Source organism: Typopeltis vanoorti, chromosome 16, assembly GCF_054136105.1.
Source record: "Typopeltis vanoorti isolate ZY-2024b chromosome 16, IOZ_Tvanoo_1.0, whole genome shotgun sequence".
NCBI lineage: Eukaryota > Metazoa > Arthropoda > Arachnida > Uropygi > Thelyphonidae > Typopeltis > Typopeltis vanoorti.
In genome coordinates this window covers 16,362,697-16,389,065 of record NC_143564.1, presented here as the reverse complement: position 1 = coordinate 16,389,065, position 26,369 = coordinate 16,362,697, and the positions used below count along the sequence as shown (strand labels likewise).

General features: G+C 34.8%; 1 protein-coding gene across 2 annotated transcripts in view; it reads left to right on the top strand.

Moving 5' to 3' along the window:
• LOC150097869 (uncharacterized) overlaps positions 1–26,369 on the top strand; it is a 622,248-nt gene that overhangs the window by 392,080 nt on the left and 203,799 nt on the right. For both annotated transcript variants that reach the window (XM_090405962.1, XM_090405961.1), the window contains exon 14: positions 25,714–25,829. In XM_090405962.1, the coding sequence (XP_090262088.1) occupies positions 25,714–25,829 (116 nt within the window). The remainder of the gene's footprint in view (positions 1–25,713; positions 25,830–26,369) is intronic.

Here is a 26,369-nt window from a genome sequence, read left to right as displayed (position 1 = left end):
ATGTCCTGAGCAGAAATCCAACAGGTATTTGCCATTATTATTTGCTTTGCTCTTTTCTCCAAATTTTCCCAAAATATTTTTGTATGTCTGACAATCATTTCCTACTCTTCTATTTAGATCCCCAACAGGAACCAACTTTTCCTTTTTCATTGTGTCTGTTGCTTTTTCTAAATCATCAAAAAATTCCTCCACTTCTATCTTAGTAGAATCTTCTGTGGGACCATAGGCACAAATACGTCTCATTGTCCAGTTTCCCATTTTGATATTTGCCCACATCACTCTACTTGAGACTGCCTGCCATTCAAGAAGATTAGCCTCCTATTTAGTGTTGAATACTATGGCTACTCCTTCTTTTCCTTGATTGTCATTTCCTGAAAAAATCCCACCAGTTTTTTACATAATACCCCTATTATGTCGATCTGGTACTTATCTAATTCCTCAGCTAGCTCCATTTCTTTGCCATTCAGGCTTCTTATGTTGAAAGTACCAATCTTTAACTCTGGTGATGTTGAGTTCGGGTCTGTTTTTAAGCCTGGTGAATGACATAGCATTTTAGATTATCATTTTTATGCATGAGAAGTCAAAAGATCTTTTAAGAAAATAATGCCATGTGTTAGAAAATGGTTATTGCATTCTCTCTAGAATGCAAGAACCTCTTAATACATTTCTCAAAAAACTAGAATTTAAGCCATTTTGGAAAATGGTATACAGAAGGCTATTCCAAGGAAACAGAAGTGAATGGAATAAAAGAGGCAGATGAGAAGTTGGTATAATAAGTTTGAAACTGAAGAGTGTATTGGTGTTGATGATAGCTGCTCTCATTCTTATTTGGACAGATTTGGGATTTATAAAATGTTAGGAGTTGTGTGCAAGAAGTATTGTTTGAAATAAACAGAACACTAAGCTTTTATGGGAAATCAATTAGAAGTATCTTTCTTTCAAAAAAAAAAGACTGTGCTTTAAAATGTAGGTTATGTAAGATCCTGAAGCACAAATTGTTTGAGCACTATGAGTTTTGTAGATTGAAAAGGAATGGAAAGAGATGATCATAGAAGTATAGGACATTGAGTGTGTGTGTGTGCAAAAACACAGACTGTACTATCATTAATAGAGAATGATGAGAGGAAACCATTCACAATAAATACATGTTACAGGATGGGTGAATGACCAGGTATCAAACTGCTAACCCAGTCACAAAGGAAGACTATAAGGTGGCAACTTGGTAAGAGGACCTGTGTGCCAACTTTGAAAAGTGAAGAAGTCAGGATGGTTTTTGAAATTTGTAGTGTGATAAATACAGAAGAAAACATTACTGAATGGGACAAGAAAACTTAACCCACAGGAGGTCAGAAGAAGAGGATTCTAAGATGGGCATTTTCTGCAAGTAATGTCCAGTCTCACAAATAGCTAAATGGTTGGCTTTGTATTTTTTTTTTTTTTTTAACTGGTGTTGGCCTGTAGTGTAGACTGAATGCAAAGCTATTAATTTCAGCTTGATCTGTTTAAGATATGTGTATTTTAAAAAGTCAGTTTGGGATTTAGCCAACCAAATTGTATTCTTATTGGCTTAAACCAAAATACAAAATGATGGTACAGCATGAAATCATCTGATATGCATCCTTAAAACTTTCATATACCTTGTACACTTCAGAAGAAATGCAAAAATTAATTAGGATAGCAAGAGATGCATTTACAATATACAAACCAACAGAAAAGATAAATAAAGTTAAATAGTTTGGCAGTTAAGTGTATGGTTAACACCCAAGAAATTTATTGTTCTGACTGAAGGTATGAAGTGCATTACATCTGAAATGTGTTCAAGATTTTTGATAAAGATTGATATAAGATTATTCCTTGTGTTTTGTTAGATTGGTCAGGGGCGCATATCATTTTAGAAGTTTCTTTGGAGTTTTTAACAAACTATTGTAGTCATTATTTCTGTTTGTTGCTGAAAGAATTGATTTGTTATATGCAAGGCTAGAACAGATATGTTTTATTCTCAACAATTTTTGACATGTTCTAAATGTGAATCTCTTCAATTTGCCCTGTTTGTGGGTATATGTTTACATGTATTCTGCCAGACAAATTGGCCAGTCTAGAGAATAAAATTTGCTTTGAGAAATTATTTCATTAATTGTAATTATGCCTTAAAGAATTACAATATTCTTTTTTAAGGAGTAATAATAATAAGTTGTAAATATACAAAAACAAATTTAAACAGAGAGAGAGAGAGAGAGAGATTGAACTATGAGTTCACTCTTAAAGAGGAAGAAATAAACTGTGGATTGGAGACTTCTTCTTTAGACTGTTTCTATCCACTCCTGGATATAGGCCTCTTTCTTAACTTTCCAATTTTTGTATGTTCTTAGTTCATCTCATGTTTAACCGTTTAGATCATTCCTCCACCCTGTTCAGGAGCCTTCAGCAATCCCAAACCATGTCCAGAAACTATTTCAACAGAAAACAAAGTCAAGGAACAAAAATGTCAATCATGCAATAAACATATTATTTTTAATATTGCACTCAACAGAAGAACATCCATTCAGGGAAAATGTCACTCTTCTTCATCCTGAAGTGTTGGCAGGATTTCCATAACCAGACAAGAGATTCTCTTGAAGACATTTTTATTGAAAGAACTACAACAGACAGAATCAGAGCAACTTCATGCAACATTTACTGGGGCAATACAAATCACAGCCCCTCCCCCCAATCCCCCTTTGTGCATGTGCACACAAACCTTGAACTTTTCTCAAGGATTAATATCAGATTGGGACCTCCTCAATGTTTTAGATGAAGAAATCTGCATCAAATTGAAAGATCAAGGAGTGACAACCATAAGAAGAATCCTCATACTCAGATCACAGAACATTTGTGAAAGCAGGCTATCTCAGCTGTGTAGTTCGGCTCTGTATCCCAAACCCTTTGCACTGTTTTAAATATTAGAAGTATGGTCATTTCCAAACTGCCTGTCATGGCTCTGCCATCTGTGTCTGATGTGGCAGTAAAGATTACAAAAACAAAGACTGTAGGAGCAAAACACCAACATCAGTTTTGTGCGCACTGGAGTAGTATGGGACAAATGTATGTTTCCATGCCAGTAAGGATTACTCTGGTGATATGTTGATATATTTGAGTTGAAAGGCATTGAAAACAATAGTCCAACTGTAAACGAATGCTGTGCCATTGTAATAATATTAGTGTTTCTTATTATTATTAATTTGTCTTTATTTTTTTTCTATACCTTATATACCATTATTCTTAAAATATTTATCTTTATACTTTATTCTAATTAGCTGTGTGCACTTTCTCTCTCTGAATCTTTCTTGCTTATATTATTAATATCTTTTTATATTCTATTCCTAATTCTTTATAGCTTTACTCTAATGTGCTTTTTCTCTCTTATCCTTTCTCATTTACTCCACTGTATTTATCTATTCTTCGCACTACGAGTCTTATGCCTAAGATACTAGAAAATTTTTTTAATTTAGACTGCGCCACTAATATCATTTAATTAGCATAAAACAATAATATGGCTGGCATATTTCTCTCTCTAACACAAATTCCTTCAATAAAACTTTACACAAACAGTCGTGGTCTATTCTTTTACTTAACTCTACACTTCGGCTATCTCACTTAGTTTACTGCTCACAAGTCCGATTTATTTAGGAAGAGTGCAGTTGTAAAAATAAACAATCAGGCAGCACTCCTTTAACAAAAAAATCAAAACACATTTTATTTACATTACTATGAAATATACATGAATTAAATAATAGGGAGATTGCTTTCTCTATCCATCTATAAAAATTCTTTAGCACAAATTAGAACCTTTTTACTTCAACATTAATTAATCTCTTTAACTCAAAAACCTATTAACTCTCTGCTTACAAATTTAACTTATTAAACTCTTAGTTTACTTGCAAAGAGGTTAGAGTTATTTTTACAAATTTGATATCAATTTCTAACATGCCAATTGACTCTCTTAAGGACACTTCTTATCACTATTAAACAAAAATCTTAAATGTCCATCTACAACCTACTATGAGAGGGAAAATACAAACAGTTTTAACTTACAAAAGACTCTGTATTGCACATTCAATCAAAAGTCTTTCACTACAGTCTTATGGCATGTCTTTCATCTCAGATCTCGAGCTTCCTCAGGAATGTCTTTCTTCAGTCAAATCTCATCGAGAAAATAGAGGGCTGTGGACTGCGACCTACGGTACTCATACATACAGCTCCTGCAAAAGGTTGTTCTTTCACAGCAAAAAGAAAAACTTCCGAGCAAAGCTGTCTCGGGTAATTTACGTCGCCTTTTCTCCTCTGCTTAGGCCTGCCGAAAATGTCTGGATGACTGCCGTCTCAAGTAACTTGAACTCCCACCTCTAAGAAACTGTAATTGCTGCCAATTGTCAACCGGGATCCCTCTCTGACCTGGAAGCTTTTCTCCGACAATTGGAACTTCTCCTTTCAGCAACTGCTGGAAGCAGGGAGCTCCATCTGCGGCCTCTGGAAACCCTCTCTCTGGCCTAGAAGCCATCTCTCTCTCTCTCTCTCTCTCTCTAGCAACGTATTGAACCGGGAAGCTCCCTATGCTTGGCTCTGTCCCCTTTTATTATGCCTTCTCTGCGACCTCGCACGAAGTTTGTATCTCCCAAAGAATTCGGCATGACACTTTCACCTTCTTTCGAGTTCAGCCCACTTTCTTTTCATTGTAAGTTGCCGGCCATCGGAAAGTTGTTTGAACCTTTCTGACTGACTTCAGAGGTCTTTACGTGCAGAGCTTGTAAGCCTTTCACATACACGCAAAATTTTGTAAACAACCTTTCTTATGCTGCCATGTAGATCTATTACATACAACTCCTGTGGTGGCAAAATATTACCTTTGTTTTTAACACTCTAAAATATTCTTATTAAAGGACTATATACAGTTAACTTCCAAAAGGTTATTTACAAAAATATCTAGTACAAAATATACAGAGACAAACAAGTTATTTTTACAACATTGTCATGGGACTTGACCAAAGTAAAAAATTGATGTAATGTGCTTTAGAATATTTAAGCTACAATCAGTTTTTACACAACCATTGAAATGAGGCATAGAAATCGCAGAGTCCATTCCATTTGGCACTGTTATAATACCAAACTATTCAGGTTTGGAAGTGGCATGTGAGCATTAATTTTGAGTCAGTTCCATCATTAGTCTGTGGATGACACATTTGAGGTAACATGTCTATTTTGGCCTTAACTCTTATAAAAAATAAATAAAATCCACCAACACTTTTTATTCCTCATACGGAGTAGGCAAGACCATTTTAACCATTGTCTGACTTGGATTGAGAGGTAGTCACTCTCCATTGGTAGCCAAAGATAGTTAACCTAAGACTATCACTAATTTCAAATGGCATCCAGTAAAGAGATTACATTAGACAATTGTCCTTAACTTTAATTATTATCTTAAATATATTATTAAATATTTAAAATTTTAACTATTTAAATTTACTCTATACTATAAAATGATAAGCTGAAATTGGAAACGGATATAGGCTGTAATGTTTTTGTCAAGTTATTTGAAGCGTTTTGAAACTCAGGCTATCCTGAGTTTCGAGTCTTCTTCAAAATGCGAGTCATCAGAATTCAAGGAGAACCAGCCTACCAGTTCAGAAAAGGGAGGGGAAGACCCCCTGTTGAAGACTCAACACTCAGGGACTACCCTGAGTATCAAGTCATCAGAATTCAAGGAGAACCGGCCTACCAGTCCGGAACATGGGGGGTTGAGTGCCGTAGCCGTCAGGGGGAAGAGCCCTAGTATTAAAATATATTATTATCTGAAATATATGGGTTCTGCAGTCAACCTCCCTTTTATACAAAAGCAGATGTACACCTGAGTGTCTGTTTCTAGAATTTGCCACAGCACTACAACATTCTCCAAATCCCAACAAATTCAGCTGCCTTACTCTACCAAAAATATGAGAGACCTTCAGTAAGCATCACTGCATCCATAATGAGCACTAGTTAGGACTGCAGGATCCTGCTTTTTTCTCAGAATGTGTTTGCCTTCCTGGTAGTTTATCTGCTTGCACATGTTTAGTGTATTTCTTTGTGCTCCTAAAGATGCTTCAGTGATCAATATGAAAGATTGGTAGTGATTTAATGAGCTAAATAAATAAATTTAATTACTTAATTATTATCTCTAGATGTATTTGTGTGTTTTTTCCTGAACATCAAAACTAATGATGATGATCAGCAGAATGTTCCTTAATTTGGAAGGTATGTTTATTCTATGAGGGACCGTTTCATTTTTGTTGTATATAATAAGTAGAAATTCACATTCACAACCCAAACATGTTTTTACAAGTCTATTCTTAAAATTCAAGCTGCTTTTCTATAACCATATTCACATAATCATAACAGTGTTGTTAAAAAGTCTTCAGTTACATTATAAAAAAGGCAAGAAACAGGTGAGCAACATTGCTACTCGGAAGACAACAGAAATCTGACTTATTGGACAGATGTCAGCCACATTGTCCTACTTAAAATCCACAAAAGAAAGGCAGTTAAACAAATAAAAATGGGAGAAGTTCATTTCCCAGCATAGGATGTTCTGGAAAAAAGGCAAGAATACTTATGATGTTGAAAAAGCATGGTGTGGACAAATCACAGGAGTATTTGGAGAATAGGAAAATCATGGAAAGGGCAAGACAAAGAATTCAGAGGTGAAGGAGGAGCAGGAATTATGCTCCATGGTAAAGCATGGTTCTAAGCTCTATCTGCTGTGTCTGATCCTAGGAATGACCAGCAGTTCCTGAAGGACTTTTCCCCCTCAAGAAAGTAAATGAAGCAGTCACATATGCTGCACTTCGAAAATTCCCAGGGCACATTCGAGAGAAATTAAATGCATTTGCTATTTTCAGTACAAAGTTTTTTTGGGCCCCATATACGAGAGTAGTGTGTTGGGGAAGGAGAAACTTGTTTACATTTGATTTAAAAGCCTGTATGTTGTATTACTTGGGAAATATCAGTAGCAGGGATAAAGGAGGAGGAAAAGAAATTAGCTTTTGTGGGTTTCAAGGTGTACTGTGAAAAGATGTTGGGCAGCAAATGTACGTGTTCCAACGGGCTTAGTACAGAGTGGGGGAATTATTGATGCTGTTTCAGATGAACATTTCCCATGGAAATATTTATAGAATATACAAATTGCAGAGACCAAACGCCTATGTGAGAGCGAGTTGGTAAGAGATGGGTCATTTAATTGCTCTCCTCTGTATTGAGTCAAGAATTTTGAGGGAGCTTTTAAGAGCCCCACTCCAAATGTGAGAGCACTATTCGATAGCTGCGTAGATTTGCGATTTGTATAAGGTTAACAGCTGTTTAGAGGTGAGGTAATGTTTCGAGCGAAAGAGGAAACCTAGTTTTCTGGAAGCTGAGGATGCAATGGTTGTGATGTGTTTATAATTACTCTGACATCAAGCAGAGGCTTGATGTCAGAGTAATTCTGAGAAGAGAAATCTCATCTTGTCTGGGAATTTGAGTGTTATCAAAAATAATGCTGGGGGAAAATGAGCCTTTTTTGTGAGAAATAAGACAGAACTGGGTTTTACTGGCATTGCAGTTGACGGGGTTATCTGAGCCCCATTGGAGGATGGCTTGAAGGTCAGAATTAAGAACAGTGGTTGCTGATGCTCTGTGAGTTGTGTAGAGTAGGGTTTGTCAAATGAAAGGGAGGAGTACGATGTGCTGTCATCTGCAAAACTGTGTATTGGGTTGGAAGTCAACCGAAGTAGGTCATTGATATACAGTAGGAAGAGGGTCAGTGAGAGAACTGAACCTTGTGGGACCCCCAGCATTAGTTGGATGGTGAGAGGATAGGGAGCTGTCTACCATCACACATAGTGTGCATCCAGACAGGATGATTAATATATTAAATTGTGATGGATGTGGCTTTATAATAAACTAATAAACTGTATAGTCAATTATCTGCATGATATACACATATCATACAACTCATACAAGTTTTGCATGCATATTATCCCATAAAAAAAAGATGAATAGAATATTCTGCATTTGCAAGTTGTGATAGGATGACTCTCCAGGAGGATTTGAATAGGCTTTTCTGTTAGCATTGCTAGGTATTCCATTTGGGAGTATGCATGAAAGTGGGATGGAGGAGACAGGAAGCTAAAATTTAAAGAACATACTATAAAAATTGTTAGGAGCATGCAGCAGATTATGGTAGTAATGAGGAGAACAATGATATTTAGAATAAGAAAGGCGTTTGGAAGCAATTCAGAGAAACATAACTGCAATAATGTTGGATATGAGAATATATTGAGGGATGGTAGATAGGGGAAACAGGGAGAGGAGAAGAAGCATCCCAGGATGTTGTAACATTGAGGCATAAGTATAGGAGTGAATTGTAGGTATTTTGCTTAGAGAATGGAGATATGCAAGCATAATGTATGCACATGCTAAGTTAGTTCAGAAACACTGAATCAGTCTATGGTGTTATGCCCTCTTGGTGGCCTGAGTGGTTAGTGTACTTTGAATCCTGTCATGGATAAAGTTCTGTGTTCAATCTGTAGAGCAGGGTTTCAGGATTAGGTAAGAAATGAAAAAAAAAATAATAATAAACTCCAAAAACATCTCTTAGCTCACTAACAATAATGTATTATGGTTTCCCAACATTTTAGGGTTAAGAGTCACATAAATTCTCTCACAGTGAGTCTTGCACAAATTGGAAATAGTTTATCTGTGGTTTCTAGTCTGATATGAGAATTTTCAGAAAAACTATAGAGGTGAGCAGATAGCATCAATAGCAGAAACATGAAAATATTAGAAATGAACTTGATTGTCGATATTCAGAATCATTTTAGCAGAACTATTGGCAGTTAAACAAAATGGAAGATGAAAGACTAGCAAAACAGGTGTTGATGCCAAATGTTATGAAAAAGACCCGGTGGAAGTTTTATAAGTGGATTGGTGCAGTTAATAAACTCTTAGAAAGAAACAAAAATATAATATCTAACAGTATGTGCATTCCTGATATATTTCAATGATGGGGAACTAGTACTAATGTAGTTTTGTACTACTATCATAGAAATTTCTGTATACCTCCTCAGGATGCATAATAAGGAATTTACTGGTAGTGATGATAATTATTGTTATTAACATCTGACTTCCATGGAGTCAGAGACTCATTGTGGGAGGTACACACTATGGCATCTGACCATGCCATAGTGTGTACCTCCCATGCCTTAAACTGATTCATTGTATATACATTCACAACACACTCGGTCAGTGCATGCCACTCATTGACCACTCTCCATACAAAGAACCTTCTCCACACACTCTCCTTATACAATTGCCATCAATAGCCTATTGTTCTATCACCTCCCATTCTTTGAAAAATCTCTATGTTAACCTGATAACAATCTCTGAGTAGCTTATATGTCTCAATCATACTCCCCCTCCTCTTCACAAGGCTTTGCAATTTACATTCTCTCAATCTGTCCAGGGTCCTTCACATCATTGCCATATCTGATGTGACGTCTTCACAACTTGTTCAATGTAGCCCCTGACAGGTCCTTGTCCACCACCATTCCCAGATATATAATATTGAAGACAATAAGATATAACTCATTGTGCATAATTACATGTTCTAGCTGCAAAAAGTATAATATTGCTTCATTAAGTAGCAGAAAACTTAAAACTTGTTTTAGAAAAAAAAAAAGTGTTTGACCTTTTTTTTTTCTAAGGATGCATAATTCCAAATTTTGAAAAACAGAACTCAGGAAAATAGAGTTTCAAGTTCTTGAAATTTTCCTTCTTAACCTCTGTGATGGTTATATGTATCCATTTTGTGGAAGAAATGATCCTGGATGATAGTTTATACTGAAGAAATGTATGTTTAACAGCATACTACAGAGCAAAGGTTTTAAAATGAAATTCGCATTCTGAATAAAGATTTAAAATTATAATTCACATTCTGAATAAAAGATTGAATGAGTAAAGACTAGAAAAATTACAGGAAGAACATCTTTATATGGATTTAACATTTGGATGAAAAATGTTTCTTGGCTTTAGACTTTGTAATGAACTGCTTAAACTTCTTATTGTAATCCCTTGAGGAAAAAAACCAATTTTATATTTCTGTGGTCATTTATGGAAATAATTAGATAATGAAATATTTATTACAGTGTAATTTTATGAATAATTACTTAATTTCTTTCTAAGTTGGAGAGAAAGAAAGAAAGAATTTTATTTTTCTTCAGTTTTTTCTTTCATTGGTAGATAGTGTAAGTATTGAGTTTTAAACAGCTGATAAAATTTATAAATGTCTATATTGGTAACTGTTTCCATAACTTCTTAACTGTGATAATATGGTAAATACAACTAATTTTAGCTATTTTCCACAAAGAATATGTGTATAACTGCTTATATAGTAACTTAATATTATATATCTTTATTTTGTTTGCATTAAATATTTCTTATAAAAAAATCTTGAGTCATTTTCTTTATTGTTCTCATATCTTGAAAAATTCTCATAAGGATGATAAGGTGAAAGCATTATGAAGGATACACATCTGATGTATCCTAACCAACAACTATACCTAGTTTAATTATTGTTAACATATACTAAGAAGAAGGTTTAACAGGTTCAAATCTCCTTGGATATGGATATATGTGAATATTTTAGGTAGTAGATAAATTTCATCAATTTGAAGACCACAATAGACTCAAAATGGCCTGAAAAAAATTGTGTTTGATCTCTGGAGCAGGGTTTCCAAATTATTTATCTCTTAACTGTCCACAATACTTATGTTCTATAATTTCACAACCTTTCATGGGTGTGGTTCACATGATTTCGTATAAAAAAAGCATGATATTTGCAGCTGTGTTCCTGTTTGGAAATTAATCTCGCATCTCCTCATAACAGGAAATGATAAACACATTCATGTCAAGAGCTCAGATTTTGGACAGCTGACCAAATACAGAAAATGTGCAGTCTGATGAATCAAAATTTCCTTAATCCACAATGATTTTAGTTCTGGGTCAACAGTATAAGGATTGGGATCTAGCTTGTCTTTTCTCTATGGTTCAGGCTAGTGATGGATTCATGATCTCAGGTATGTTTTTTTGGATCATGTGTTGTCATCATAGAGTAACATCATACTATACATAAGCCAAAAAAGATTGTAGAATGGTTTAGATTATGATATTGAATTCCGGTACATCTTAGCCACCACAGTTTCCTGATCTAGTTCTTAGGAAATATGTGGGATATTGTGGAAAAGCATGTATGACAGTAGGCACAACTGCTTATTGTAATCTCTCATGTGCAAATGTCATTGGAAGAGTGGTCTAGAACTCAACTGGATGAATGGTTCTCAGTGCTGCGTACAAGTGGCCCAACTTGTTATTGGCCACATTTTGTCTAGGTTCATTTCATTAAATGTGTAAACATCCATTAGGTTAGTTTTTAATCTGCACAAGTTATTCCTAAACTCTGGATTTTATTAAAATTTCTAATCCTTACAAAAAATAAAATAAAAATGATGCCTGTTCATCACAATTCTTTTGTGATGGATGGATATAAACTAGTTTAATGATTTGCAGGAACAGAAGATTTTGAAATTATATACAGCTATAACTGTGTTCTATCTGAAAGAATTTAATAAAATGTGTTATTATCTTGATGCGATTTACTTGATTTCAGTTGGATTTGTTTATTGGCAACATGATTCAAACTGATAGTAACTGACTGGAATGATAATGATTCCAGTTTTGGGATCTGTTTTTATTGTCCATGAGTCAACAAGTAAGGACGTGAAATGGGACGACCATTAAAATGGTCCCATTGAAATAATTCAAAAAGCAGGATAAAAATATCCATTTATTTCATATCATATAACCATTAAAAGTATATTAAAAAAATCTTTGCTGCTTCTGCAATGAAAATTGCTCAACTGTGGTATACAGTTTCCAGTTTATGGCCAGAGACATTGCACTAGTCTATTCTTTTAATTAATTGTTTATATGCAGTACAATTTGAAATTATTCAGAGTTGAGTATTGTTAATGTTTTCATTGTTTGCAGAAAACTATCAGGATATCTATGATGACAGATTTATATTATTTAAATAACTTACTGAGTGGTTGTACTTTTCTTAAAATCTGAACAGAAGGTATAGCTTGTTTGTGAAATGTGGCAAATTTTAATATGGATATATCAAATTTCATTAAATTCCATCCACCCAGTACAGAATTAGTATCAGTTTGGACATTAAAAATCATCTGCTTGAAACCAAAATTGAATCACATGGGTGTGTTATGTAAATTCTCAGTCTCAAATTTTATTAAATTCCATTCAAATAGAACAGTATTATTTAATGTATAATTTGGATACATTTTCTCTCTATATGTTGCTGCAAATGATCCACTTGAAACAAAATTTAAGATTACTGAAGTTTTTATATGGATTTGAGATACAGAATTTCAATAAAACCTGTCTAGCAAGAGTCCCAGAATAACCAGCCATGAAATCAACATGATTGGTCAAATTACACTTACCAATAATTGTATTCTTAGAATCACTATTATCCAGTATTAAACCACAGACAAAGAAGTCCAAAAGAATTAAAACATAGGTTTTTTTTTTTTTTTCCCCTTTTCCCTCTCTCTCTCTCTCTCTGTGGGTGGGTGGGTGGGTGGGTGGGTGGGTGGGGGTGTGTGTGTGGGGTTTAATACCGGAAAATAATGATTCTGATATGTTCTTTCTACACAGAAGCCTACACAGTGAAATTGTATTCTTGTGTAATCCTTTATTCAAGTGTAAGCAAACAAAGTTTGTGCATGAAGTATCTTCATCACTAGGCTACTTGTATATTAGAAGCTGATGACCTTACATCAATTGCTTTAGTATCCTATAATTCACAGCACACTTCATTTTGGAAGTGCACAATGCTATGCATTAAGGCCGGGTCACTATCCAGACCAGTTTCAACCTTTATTGAAGACTGATGAGTTTTTTAAAATAGTTCTACTAACTTTTGCTAGCTGTAATTGCATCAAATTATTGAATAAAATTATTTTTGTAGTATGTGTTCAAAGGTTCAATCGTTCTGATAATAAATGGCATCACTATAATGTAACAATGCTTCAAAATATACCTTCTTTTACTGGACATATTGGATGAGTGGATAGTGTATAGTAGAGATGCTGCTTATTTGCACATGGTTTTTTTTATTAAATCTAATTTCAATGTTTTAAAAATTAAGAGGTTATCTTTAAATGGTAACACTTTTTTTGAAACTTCTAGATTCCCTATATTTTTTCCCATTATAGAGCATTAAATTTAGCCTACTTCATCCATGTTACATTACAGATTAATGTCTGAAAGACTGGTTGACTACTTGGATAGCTTGTTTGCTCTCTCACTAGCAGCTTTGGCTTTGCATTCATTGTGGGCCATCGATGTTTGTGAATGGCTTTCGGTAGTGGATAAATTTATTGCCTGCTTATGAGACCACTGTGGTTAGTTAAGACCCAAAGTGGCTTGAAAAAAAGTTTTGTTTGGTCTCTGGAGAAGGGTTTCTGAATTATCTGATCTGTGGACCGCCCATTGTACTATTGTGCAATAAGACATCCCGCTTGAGCAAGGTTGTAACCTTGCTTAGTTGGGATTCACACAAAATTCATTTTATAATCCCCTGTTTTTTGTAATAATTGGACCACTTTTATTGCCAGAAAAATTTCAGTAATTTGGATTTTTTTTGTTTTAAAAACAATATAAAATGATAAATAATTTCTCCCTGGCTTCCATGTTTTTATATACTAACATTGAATTTCATGTAAGACTTCTTCAGTTTTTTCAGTTTATTCGTAATAATACTTTCCAACAATTGAATTGTAGATTTCAAATGCTGCATTTCTCTTTGTCTTCTGCTGTTTCTGAAGTCTCACAACCACATAAGAATATACTCCAAATAAATGTTTTTATAAAGCTTTCATAAATATTTTTTGTATGTCTTATCTGACATGCAATAAATGATCTCTTTTTTTAAATAATTCTTTTGCCCTAGTAATTCATTGTATTTCCAATTTCCATCTTCTTGAATATGAGGTGGTTTTACTTGTTCGATGTTCTTACCTCTAATCTCTGTGTTGATTATTTTATTTTAGTTCTTGCTGCATTTACACCAAGTCCATGATTAAACAACACACCTTCCATCCTAAATAACGTCTTTTAAATCCTGCTCATTTTCAGCTTATACAGCTATATCACCCACACACACCTTCATTCTTTTTTGTGCTACTTTTTGTTGCATTCTCTGTGTGTAGATTGAAAAGTAAGAGTAATAGGCAACAACCTTGTTTTTACATATTTCTTTAATTCTGCAATTGTTTCATTTTCTTATATTCTTACATCTCAATCAGTTTCAGTTTCTTTCGTAATTGGAAAAAGCTTCTTCTATTATACATTACTGAATGCCTTTTTCAAATCTAAAGGCTCTGTATTCTTAATTGTTTATTTCAGTACTTTGGTTTATAATTGTTCTTAAGGCTATTGCTTCTCATGCTCCCTTTCCTTTCTGGAATCCAATCTTCATCTAAATAATATTTGATTTTAAATTGTATTCCATGTTTCATTATATTCAATAATACTGAAGCATGATTAAGTAAACTTATTGTTTGATGATATTTTGCACTGTTGTATATGCTTTTTTGGATATTGTTTCCAGCAGACTTTCATAAAAATCATGAACTTCTCTTCCCTCTTGACATAACATAATCACTAAGTAAATAACATAATTACTTCATTTCTTGGAACAGAAATGAAGCCAAAAATATAAGATAAAACAGTATGTGGAATTTGAAGAACTATGAAATGTATAAAATTATTAAAAATTTTTAAACCAAGAAAAGTTATAAATTTATATAAATTTGAAACGTGCAAAATAAAATAATAAGACTATAATCCAGTAAAATATTAATGAATATTAGCTTTGAAGATACTACATAACTCTAATCTTTCAAATAAAATACCAGGTATCTATTCATGTAATATACTTGCTTGAAATAAACTTTTGTTTGTACCTTCCTCCCCCATCTCTCTCTCTCTCTCTCTTCCTCACACAAACACACATCACCATCCCTCTACTTTTATGAAAATCTGATGGTAACAGCATCCAACAAAGGAAATGCAACAGAGCAAAATATCATCAAACACTAAGTCACTCAAGTAAGAACAAACTTTATTGTATGCTTAGGACATCAGAAGAATCATAAATCTCTTGCATACAAGTCTTCTGGTGCTCATCCCCAATTGTGCTTAAAACTTGTGCTCTAGAATTAACAGCCATGCCATTCCCAAAAATTTCAGTTCTCTCAAAATCTGGGAGAAGGTCATCAGTTAGACAGGAGAAGGTTCTCCTGTCTAATTAGTTATCAGCATATGAATGCTAATTTTGATTCAAAGAAAATTGCCTATCTGTCATTGACTTTTGCACACAAAATATTGAAAAGTTAGTCACTGAGGGCATTTCCAGGACTCTTGATTGGATATAGATGTTAAATGATTTCATTTAACATCTATATTTGTTGTATTGTCTGCTTTCTACACTTTGCAGCTAGATTACTACTTGGTTCCTCTTTGTATATTACTACATATCTTGATAGATGACTCTCTCTCCGCATATTGTCTCTTTAATGTTAGAGACAATAAGGCTCTGTATTTTTACCTATTTATGGATACTGCTATCCATAAATGACTTTCTGTCAGTGACCACAAATCCAATTTATGGCTTTGCTGATGATTGTGCACAATCATTTCAACCTTCCAGACTTTCATAATAACCAATGTCTTAAATTCTGATCTCTTTCTCTCTTTGTTATTCACAGGGAAAAGATAAATTTGTGACCTTCAATCATATCAAAATCCAGTCCTATCTTATTTCTTACAAGAAAGATCTTACTCAACTTTCCCTTACTTTGGTGATATCTAAAGCTCCAAACGAGCTACAAGTTTGGAGTTTTCTCTTCTGCCTTTTCCTATTACAAACATATCCCATTCATAGTCTCTTCAACCTCCAACAACATATGCGTTCTTTCGTGTCAAGATATTGGGATTAACCTAAAACTGCTAACACCATTAATCTCATATTATTTGAACCATGGAATAGTGCTCTGATATGTGACAGTTGGAGAATTGTACTCTCCAACAAACTAAGCATAGATAAAACTGATTATTTGTCTAGCAGGATAGATAGTTCAGTCCAAAACTTACAGACCATCTTCAGTGACAGAAGATGACAAGATTACAAGGTAGAATTCAAACAGTGGATTGATTTGAAATTAAAAAAAGAAATGCATGATGTTATATACTTACAACAGTGTAATGTTATAACTTAGGAAATATAGGTTAATCATAATTGTAAAAAAAAAAAAAAAACATATGATGTTATTCTAATAAGAATCCCATAATTTAGATAAAGATAGGCAGTTGTCCTGATTCAAGTTCGGTGAATGAAGCAAGGGCTCAGCACTCTCGTTAAACAAACACTCAGATTTGTACGGACAACGATGTAGTAGCCACATTTTAGACCAAAGAATATTTTGGTCTGTGTTGAGCCATGCCAGATTTTTTTCAGATTTCTTGTGGCAAATACAATTGATATTTGATTCTGACAGATTGTTGTCTCCGATTTTCTCTTACACATTAAATAATATTCTCTCTTAAACTCCTCTCAAGTTTGCTTGGTAAATTTTACCAAGAATACAGAGAAGAATATAAGATCACTAAGTTCTGTGTAAAAGTAGTTAAACGAAAGGCAAGGCTTTGGACCATAAGATGCACCTGATTAGCCAGAATGACCACACATGTGCTGGTAGTAAATTCCATTTAAAACTCTACCATTTAAGTTTATGATGGTGCCAGCCAAAGGACAGTAGTGAGGCCAGCTATGAAATATGCTATAGAAAATGTGGCCCTGAGGAAAAATAACATTAGCAGGATGGAAGTAGCAGAGATGAGAATGCTTAGGTGGATGTGCGGAGTGACCAGAAAGGATCGTCTGAGAAATGACTATGCCAGGGGAACAGTGAAAGTTACGAACTTAGGAGCGAAAATACAGGAGGCAAGGTTGAGATGGTTTGGTCATGTGATGAGGAGGGAGGACAAATATGTGGAAAGAAGGGTCTCATGCAAATGGATGTGCAAGGAAGGCAGAAGTGTGGGTGGCCAAAGAAGAGATGGAGGGAGCTGGTAGAAGACTTGAGAATGAAGAACTTGAATGTGGTGACAGTCCAAGACAAAAGGATGTGGAGGAGACTCATTATCAACAGTGATCCCACTTAAGTTGGAGAAGCTGCAGAAGAAGAAGATGGTGCCATCCAAACACCACGTTATGGTCACCCCATCACAATCCACCCCCATGTTTGACAGTTCAAATTGTTTGGTTCCTTGTGTTTCTACATATATAAACCTGTTGATGGGAATAAAATTAATTCTGACTCATCAGACAATATCACTCATTTCCAGTCATTAGCTGTCTATGTTTTATGTTCCTGACACCATCTGTTTCACAATTTCATGTTGGACTCTGTAATTAAAGGTTTTGCAGTTGTAGATTATCCACATGGACTTTGTGTAGTTTTGTGGAAATAGTGTCTTCAAGGTGGATATTGAGTTCAGCTGTCACTTTTGCTGCAGTCTGTGTTGTTCAGACAGAATCCTTAATGCTTGATGGTTTATGCCATTTGTTTTCAGTTTTTGCCTACTATTTATTCTTCTTTGCTGATGAAGTCTTGCCATGCTTTGTGTATGCAATCATAACTGTGGAGACGGTTACTCTTGACACACCAACCAATTGGTCTGTTCTGGTTACAGATGCTCTTACTAAACAGGCTCCCATGATTTTTCCTCTTTGGAAGTCTGACAAGTCACCCATTTCAACTGACAGCTCAGACTAATCACTGCTGCTAAACACAATTTGTACTATACTGCCATACAACCTAGAGAACACAAACAAAGAGAAAAAAAAAATTGTAATATTAACCCTTATAACAATGTGGTTACATACACACATATACACATACATACAGGCAAATCATCCTACTCATGGAGAAGTAGCTATTTTAGTAGGCAGTCATACTCCTTTCCATCATGTCCGGCTTAATACTGCTCTGGAAGCAGTAGTGATTTACCTATCCACATATATTTTGCATATATATATTTAAACCTACCTTCTCCTCTTATATATTTCAAAATGTGGTTCTGTATTTGACAAAGTGGTTCTTGCTTAGCCAGATTTAGATTGTGTTAGTGACATGCCCCATCCATGTGTAGCCAAGAATTAGTCTCAGGCATATAGTTCTGAAAGAGTTTATTAGATCTGTAGTGTTTTTGTGCTTATTGTCCAGGTTTTGAGAACTATACAAAAAGATGGATCTGCTGATTGCACGGTATAGTCTTAATTTTGTCTTTAATGATATTAATGGTGATTTCCAGATGGGGTGGGTTTCTTATTGAAGATTAGAGCTAGCTGTTTATGTTTTCTATCATTTTCTGTATTGCAGATATACAATCCAAGATATTGAAAGTCCTTTACTCTTTCTAATGGGCTGTTGTTGATATGAAGTATAAGGTTTTCATAACCTATTGAGAATGCTTTGAACTTTGGATGTTGATCTGCAGACCAATAAGTTCAGCCTGTGCCTCTAGTAGACTGAGATGTTTTTGTGCATTTATTGGTTCTGTAACAATAAGTACAGTGTTGTCAGCAAAACTAAGAGCAGTTATTTGCATAATGTTGATTAATTTTAATGGTATAGGTGATAACACACTGATAAGAAAATAACTAGATGAGGTAATGAATTAAATAACCAGCATATTTACAAACAAACGAGTTTAGCACTAGTACAGGAAGAGATAAACACTACTTGCCCGCAGCTATCAAAAATAAATTCAACCATCAATGCTCTACATGCCAAAGTATTTGATATTTTAAACATGTAACTGTTGGATATCCTTGACAATATCATTCCACTTAGTGCCATGCATGCCAGAAGTGGAAAGATGAAAAAGAAATACAAAGGATTAGAACAGAATCAAATATGCCAGGATGCAAAAAAGATGGTTAGTCACAACTATCTTTTTTTCATCACTTGTTCTGAGAACCTGTTAGCTGAGAAAATGTCAACTGCATCTCAAACACGTATGTCTCTTCCACAATTTGATAATTTTACTATACCTGAACTTTATGATTGCTTGGGCTTATTTGTTGAGCGCATCAATCGCATGACCTATAGTTTCACTCCAGAGGCAACCCTAAAAATGGTTCCATTTGATGAGAACCCACTTCTCAAAAAAATTATGGCAAAGGTATCATTGGGGAAAAACCACCAGGCATGCCCAAAGAAAAAAGTGGATACTTTGGTATCCACTGAAAGTAAATTAAACTTGTCAACTTTGATAAATATAAACCTGACAAAAGAGTCCTCAATGTCTTCAAAATCAGACAAGTCTATAAAGCCAAAACGATAGGAGACTATTTGCAATGGAACTGTCGTGAGTTTTGCCAGAATATCGATATCTAGACTTTGCTGCAAAAACACAAACTTATCTGTTTCTGTCTACAGGAAACATACTTAAGACTCAGTGAGGAAACTATTTTAATGAATTTTACTGTTATATGCAAGGACAAAACTGGAGATAGTCCTGCTCATGGAAGAGCAGCTATTCTAGTAGGCAGTCATACTCCCTAATACATACTGATTCCATCATGTCTTCCATCATGTCTGGCTTAATACTGCTCTGTTAGCAGTAGCGATTCACCTATCAGTGGAATTGCTTATTACGGTATATTTAATTTGTTTACCATCAAGGGCTGAGTTAAATGAAATCGATCTTGATAACCTTATCTTATAACTGCCTGAACTCATACTTCTTATGGGTGACTAATGGTCACAATACTCTGTGGGATAGTGTCAACACAAATAGACAAAGTTGTATCATTGAATGAATCCTTGACGGTAATGGCCTCTCCCTTTTGAATAATAGACTCAGTACTTTCTTCTGTATGCCTAAATGCTCATATTCTGCAGTTGATATTACAATCTGCTCCCCCTTTCATTCTTCCACTGCTCACGTGAAACATCAAAGAGAACATATATAGAAGCGATCACGTTCCTGTTCTTTGCACAATGTCCTCACAGGAACCATGATCCCCTACATAGATGTCCATATGGAAAATGGACCAGGCTGACTAGAATACATTTTCCTATCTTTGCAAAACTTAATTCTGATACGGTCAAACACTTATCAATGAAGCAGTAAAGTACGTAACAGACTGCATTGTCCAGGCAGTAACAACCTCCATTATAAGAACATCATCTCAATTTCCACTCGATCCAAAGCATTGGTGAAATCCAAGAATGAAAGGCAACCAAATAGATTGATACAGAGCATGGGATATATTTCGTAGATACCCTACACATCAAACTTCATTGCTTTTAAGCATGCTTGGGACAAAGCATATTATTTGAGACTACAGTCAAAAACAATCTTGGATCCAATTTACCTCGTCAATTAATCAAATTACAGTGCAAAAATTGTATGGGATAATGCAGACAGTTTGGGGGAAAATTTTGCCAGAATCTCGGCAACAGCTTCGTATCCTTCTGAATTTTTAATATTGAAAAAGCAGCAAGTTAAACAAAGGCTAAATTTTCATATCATTGGTCTTGAGCCATACAATTAATCATTTGTTAAGGAAGAACTAAAAAGAGCTCTTTTACTGTCTCACCCCTAGTGCGGTATGGCCTGATGACATCCATTTTGAAATGATAAAACATCTACCATCATCTTCTATGGATCTTCTTCTCTTAATATACAATAGAATACTTGCAGAGGAAGAGCTTCTAGATTCTTGACATAAGTCAGTTGTCATTGCAATCCTGAAACCAGGAAAGGATCCAACACAAGCAAATAATTATCGACCTATTGCTCTGACCAGCTGTCTTTCTAAGATGTTAGAGAAAATGTTTAATGCAGTTTTCTCTGGTATTTAGAATGCAGTAATCTTCTCACACAGTGTGACTTTCATTCAACTTTCGACCATTCGGTCTGTTTAGAAACTTGTATAAGAAATGCATTCTGAAAACAAGAACATCTTGTTTCAGTTTTTTTTGACATAGAAAAAGCTTATAACACAGCCTGGAAATATGGCATATTAAAAGACCTCCATAACCTAGGTCTCAGAGGACACCTTCCTGATTTATTTAAAAAAACTTTCTGTTCTGGCCAAACAATCCAATTCAGAGTGGGAAGTAACGCTGTCCCTGCCATATCATCAAGAACAGGGTATTTCTCAAGGCTCTGACATTTTTTTGCTGTCAAAGTTAACTCAATCACTGAACAGCATCCTCCACTGTAGACAATGCTCTATATGTTCATGACTTCAATTTACTGTCACTCTTGTAACATGAGGGTAATTGAAAGATAACTTCAGCAAACAACTGATGGTGTTTCTCCATGGGCTTTTAGTAACAGGTTCAGGTTTTCAATAGAAAAAGTGTCTGTGTACATTTCTTTTGAAAATACACTCTTCACGCAGATCCTAAATTAAGAATGGGATGAACTGTTATTCCTGTCGCAGCAGAAGACAAGTTCTTGAGACTCATTTTTGACAAAAAACTTGCATTCTTCGCACACATTCGTCAACTAAGAGAAAAGTGCAAGAGAGCATTGAATGTCCTTTGCAATCTAACCTCGCCTGAATGTGGTGCGGATCGATCTTCAATGCTTCATCTTTGTCGTCCACTTGTATGTTTAAAGCTAAATTATGGGTCTCAATTCAATTTTATGGTTCTGCAAGGAAGAATAACCTGTAATGGTATGATCCCATCCATTATCAGAGTATATGGATAGCTACTGGTGCCTTTCACACATCACCCACTAAAATTCTTTATGTTAAAGTAAATGAACTGGCTCTCTCACTTAGGCAGAAACAATTGTCTCTTAATTATGCCCTAGCAATAAAGTCTCTTCCAGATCATCCTACATGGACTAGTCTCTTTTCTCTGCATTGGTAAGCTCAATATCACACACATCAGACTGTCATACGTCCTTTTGGTATGCATGCTGTTATCATAATTGTTGACAACATTCCTCCACGACAGATTTCCACTCCATCGTGCAGTCTCACACTCCATCTGTTACCTGAAATTCTTTAATGCTCACAGAGTTGCTCTCTCTGAGCCTATCTATACACTTCAAGAACTGACACTGTTTTGGCTGTGCTGATGCAGTAATTATACAGCAGAGTTGCATGCTATTCGGCTTGCTCTTGTGCATATAAAAGAAAATATCTACCAAAAGTGTGTAATTTATACAAAGTCTCCACATCCAGTGCTGTGTGCACAGTTACCTGTTGCATAAATTGAAAATGCTTAATTTTGATCTTTGGTTATGCTGAATTCCCAGCCATCTTAAGGTAAACGAGATTGCAGATGCAACTGCTAAATCAGCTCATACTTTCTCCACGTTGATCAAGGGCAGTCATTGTGGTAGTAAGTATTGACAAACAAATTACATGACAATAAGCCTGAAATTAAGCATTGGCATTCTAATCAACATAAAAAGAGAAGAGAGGAAGTTGTTGCAAGGTTCCACTTAGTTCACAGTCATCTTACATATTCTTATTTACTGAGGGCTGATGACCCATCTGTGTTTGAAAAATGTAAACACATGTCTTACTATTTGTCATATCCTGGTGGAATGCCAGCAGTTTACAGGAGAGAGGAATGAAATTTGTACCTATCTAGCCAAGCCATATACACTCAAGCAGATGTTATCAGACTCAGAGAGAGAGATTGCATAATGTTTTTAACCTTTTTACAAAGAATTAATTTGTACAAAGACATTTGACTGTAATTTTATTTATATGTAGATTCTACATTGCTTAATTCATTTTTGTACATACATATTATTTACTACTTTATTTTTGACTACTTTTGATGAAATACTCATCATGCTCATCTTAGGAAGTATAGCTATAATAGCAGATGAGGGAGGGGAGTGTGCTACTAATGATATTGGATGACTTGAATCCAGTTGATGTTGAGAACTATGAGTGTGCTACTAGTAACATATTTCATGTGGCAATGAATTTGAAGCCATCTGGTGTGAGGTGGAATCTGACAATATCAATTACATAGTGAGGTGTTGTTACAGACCTGGAGGATCGATTGCTAATGATGAAGAAATGCAACACCAAATAGAGATGATGGGTGCTAAAAGAGTAATCATATTAGACACTTTAATTATTAAAATATTGATTGGGTAGCAGGAAATCTCATGAAAAGAACAAAAGTGAATTTATTTAGCTTTTGAGAGACATCTTTCTCAAGCAGCATGTGACAGAAGGAACTTGAGGTCACAGAGTATTAGACATGATTATAATGTCAGAGGGTATTTCAGTTATAACTATTCTGCCTCCAATTGGTGATAGTGATCATGTAGTACTCACTTGGGAAGTATGAATGTTTCATTCAGAAAGGTGACATGCTAAACCTAAACTACAAAGCAGAAAATTATCACCAACTGAGGAATAGACTGAGTTCAGTGGAATGCTATCAGTTGCTAGATGGGAAGAATATTGGCATTTGAAACATAAAAAATATTATGATTCAATATCAGAATGAGTCCCAAGAGTTAGAAGAATAAATAGTGTAGGAGTCAAATGGATATGTAATCTTAAGCAAGAGATTCGTAAGAAACGGATAATGTGGAAGGAATACCTAATGCAAAAGATGATGTCCGTTTCGAAAATTATAAGAAGCAGACCAGGAGAGTCACAACTGTTGTATGGAAAGCTAAGTCTTGAGTATGAAAAGAAACTGGCTCTGCAAGCTAAAGGCAACACCCACTAGAATTCTATTGATATGCTTCAAGTAAAAGAAAGAATGAATTTAAAAGAATAACTCTTCTGAATGTTGATGGCGTGAGGGTGACAGATGCTGAAGTGGTCCTTCAACTAATGAATGCCCATTTGCTTAAAGTTATCAAGAGGAGGTATTAGAGCTCTTGCACAAACTGAATAAGAATTCAGCATCAGTGATTGATGGGATATTAGCACAGGTGCTAAAAGAGTGTTCAACTAAACTGGCTATTCCTTTAATCAGGCTATATAATTTGAGTCTCAGAACAGGGAAGATTCTGCATTAAGGGAAAGAATGTATGGTAATCCTATTGCACAAGGGTGGTTCAAAGACTGATGTATCCAATATTGACCAATCAGTATCTCAGGAGTGGTGGCGAAGATTTTGGAAAAGTTGGTTAATGCTCGCATGCAGAAATGGGTTGACGGTGAATCTCTACTTTGCAATGATCATGAGTTTACTAAGGGAAGGTCATGTTTTAGCAACTTGCTCACATTCTATAACAATGTTATCATTGAACTACACAAGGGGAATGGATACAACATGATATTTTTGGATTTTGTTCAGACTTTTGACAGAATACAGCATGGAAGACTTGCATGAATTGGAGAATATGGGCTTGGATTATAAAATATTAGCATGGTTAAGAGGATGACTGACTAACAGATATCAAAAAGTGGTATACAGGGGATGTGAATCTGCAAGATTTAAGGTAACTAGTGGTGTACCTCAAGGATCAGTTCTTGGTTCACTATTATTCATTCTGTACATTAATGATATTGGGAAGGCTTTGATAGGCAATATACATCTATTTGCTATTGATGCAAAGATGGATAGGATAATCAGGAATTCTGCTGATATGCAGTACTTGCAGAATGAAAGTCATGCACTTTGGCATGATTAATCCAATATCATATTATATTGGTGGGACTATGCTAGAAGAAACTGATCAGGCTAATGATCTTGGAGTGTTAGTAGATAGTTCAGAGGCCATGTAGCAAAGATTGAAAATACAACTCAAAAGATAATTGCAATGCTGAAACAAACTTTGACATGTTAAGATAAGGATGTCATTTTGCCTCTTTACAAGGCCTTGATAAGACCTCACTTGGATTATTGTTCACAGGTCTGGTTTCCTGGTCTTCGTTGTGATTCTGATACAGTGGAGAGAGTGTAAAGGAGAGTGTTAAAAATGATATTGGGATTCTGGAATACTGATTATGAAGAAGATTGAGAATTTGCAGACTGCAGATACTAGTAAACAGGAGAAAGAGAGTTGTTATGATTGAGACTTACAAACTTCTTTAAAGGGTTATACAGGTTTCATTTTATGGAAGGTTGAGAAAGGACAAGAGGGACAAAAGGACAGTGGCATTCATTTTCAGCATCCTTGGAGGCTGAGAATGAATACCACTAAAAGGGGGTGAGAGCTAAATTTTTCTCTCATAGAATGGTGCCTGATTGAAATGGATTGCTATTGGATATTGTGTGTGCAAGCAGTGTGAATGAAATCATGAATAAGTATGGTAGCTGGTGCATGTAGTATGTGGCCTCCCTCAATGAGTCCCTGACTCTCTGGAAGTCTCTCTGAATAATAATAATAAAAATAAAATATTAGTAGTTTACTTTAAATTATTTATTTCATTATTTTATTTTATATGTATAGTTCTTTAATTATGTTCAGTATTCTCATTAAATTGCAGTACTAATTGATTTCTGATATATTATACATGTAAGATGTTATTCGGTATTGTCCTAATACTTTTTTTCTTGTTAGATCAGAAAAAAGAACAAGATTCAGATAGTCGAACAACATTAGGTACACAAGCAGCTATACAGAGACGAAGGCGACCCAAACGTCGATCTACAGGAGTTGTATTTCTAGATGGAGAGGTAAAGTTAAGAGGAATAGGCGTGTGTGTTTCACTTTTTCTCTTTATCATGTTATGAACATGCTTTAAAAATGTATACATTCTGAGAGAATTTTGATATGATGCTGGAAATTTATTTCCATATTCAAATACAAAGGTTAGGATATGTAAATGAATATATTGATGGTGGGAAGTACATCAAGTAATGACCATTTCTAAAAGTAATTTTTTATGTGATTTTATAATAATAGCTTGATTCTCAAATGTACTAAGAGAAAAACAAGCAATCATTGCAACAGTTAGCAGATTTGTTTTGTTTTTCTTCTAATAGGCTGTTGAATAATGTTAAACTGAGATTTGCAGTTTCACTTCTTACCATAAGCCTTCAGTAAAAATGCAATATAATATATATAATCCTTTCTAAGCTTACACGGTGATCCGAATGCATTTTTTGAAAATTATGGAGACAACTACCATGTTTGAATAAAAACTTTAGTTTAATATAACTAAAATCTACTATAATACCGAAATCAACTATAATATATAATGATAATTATATATA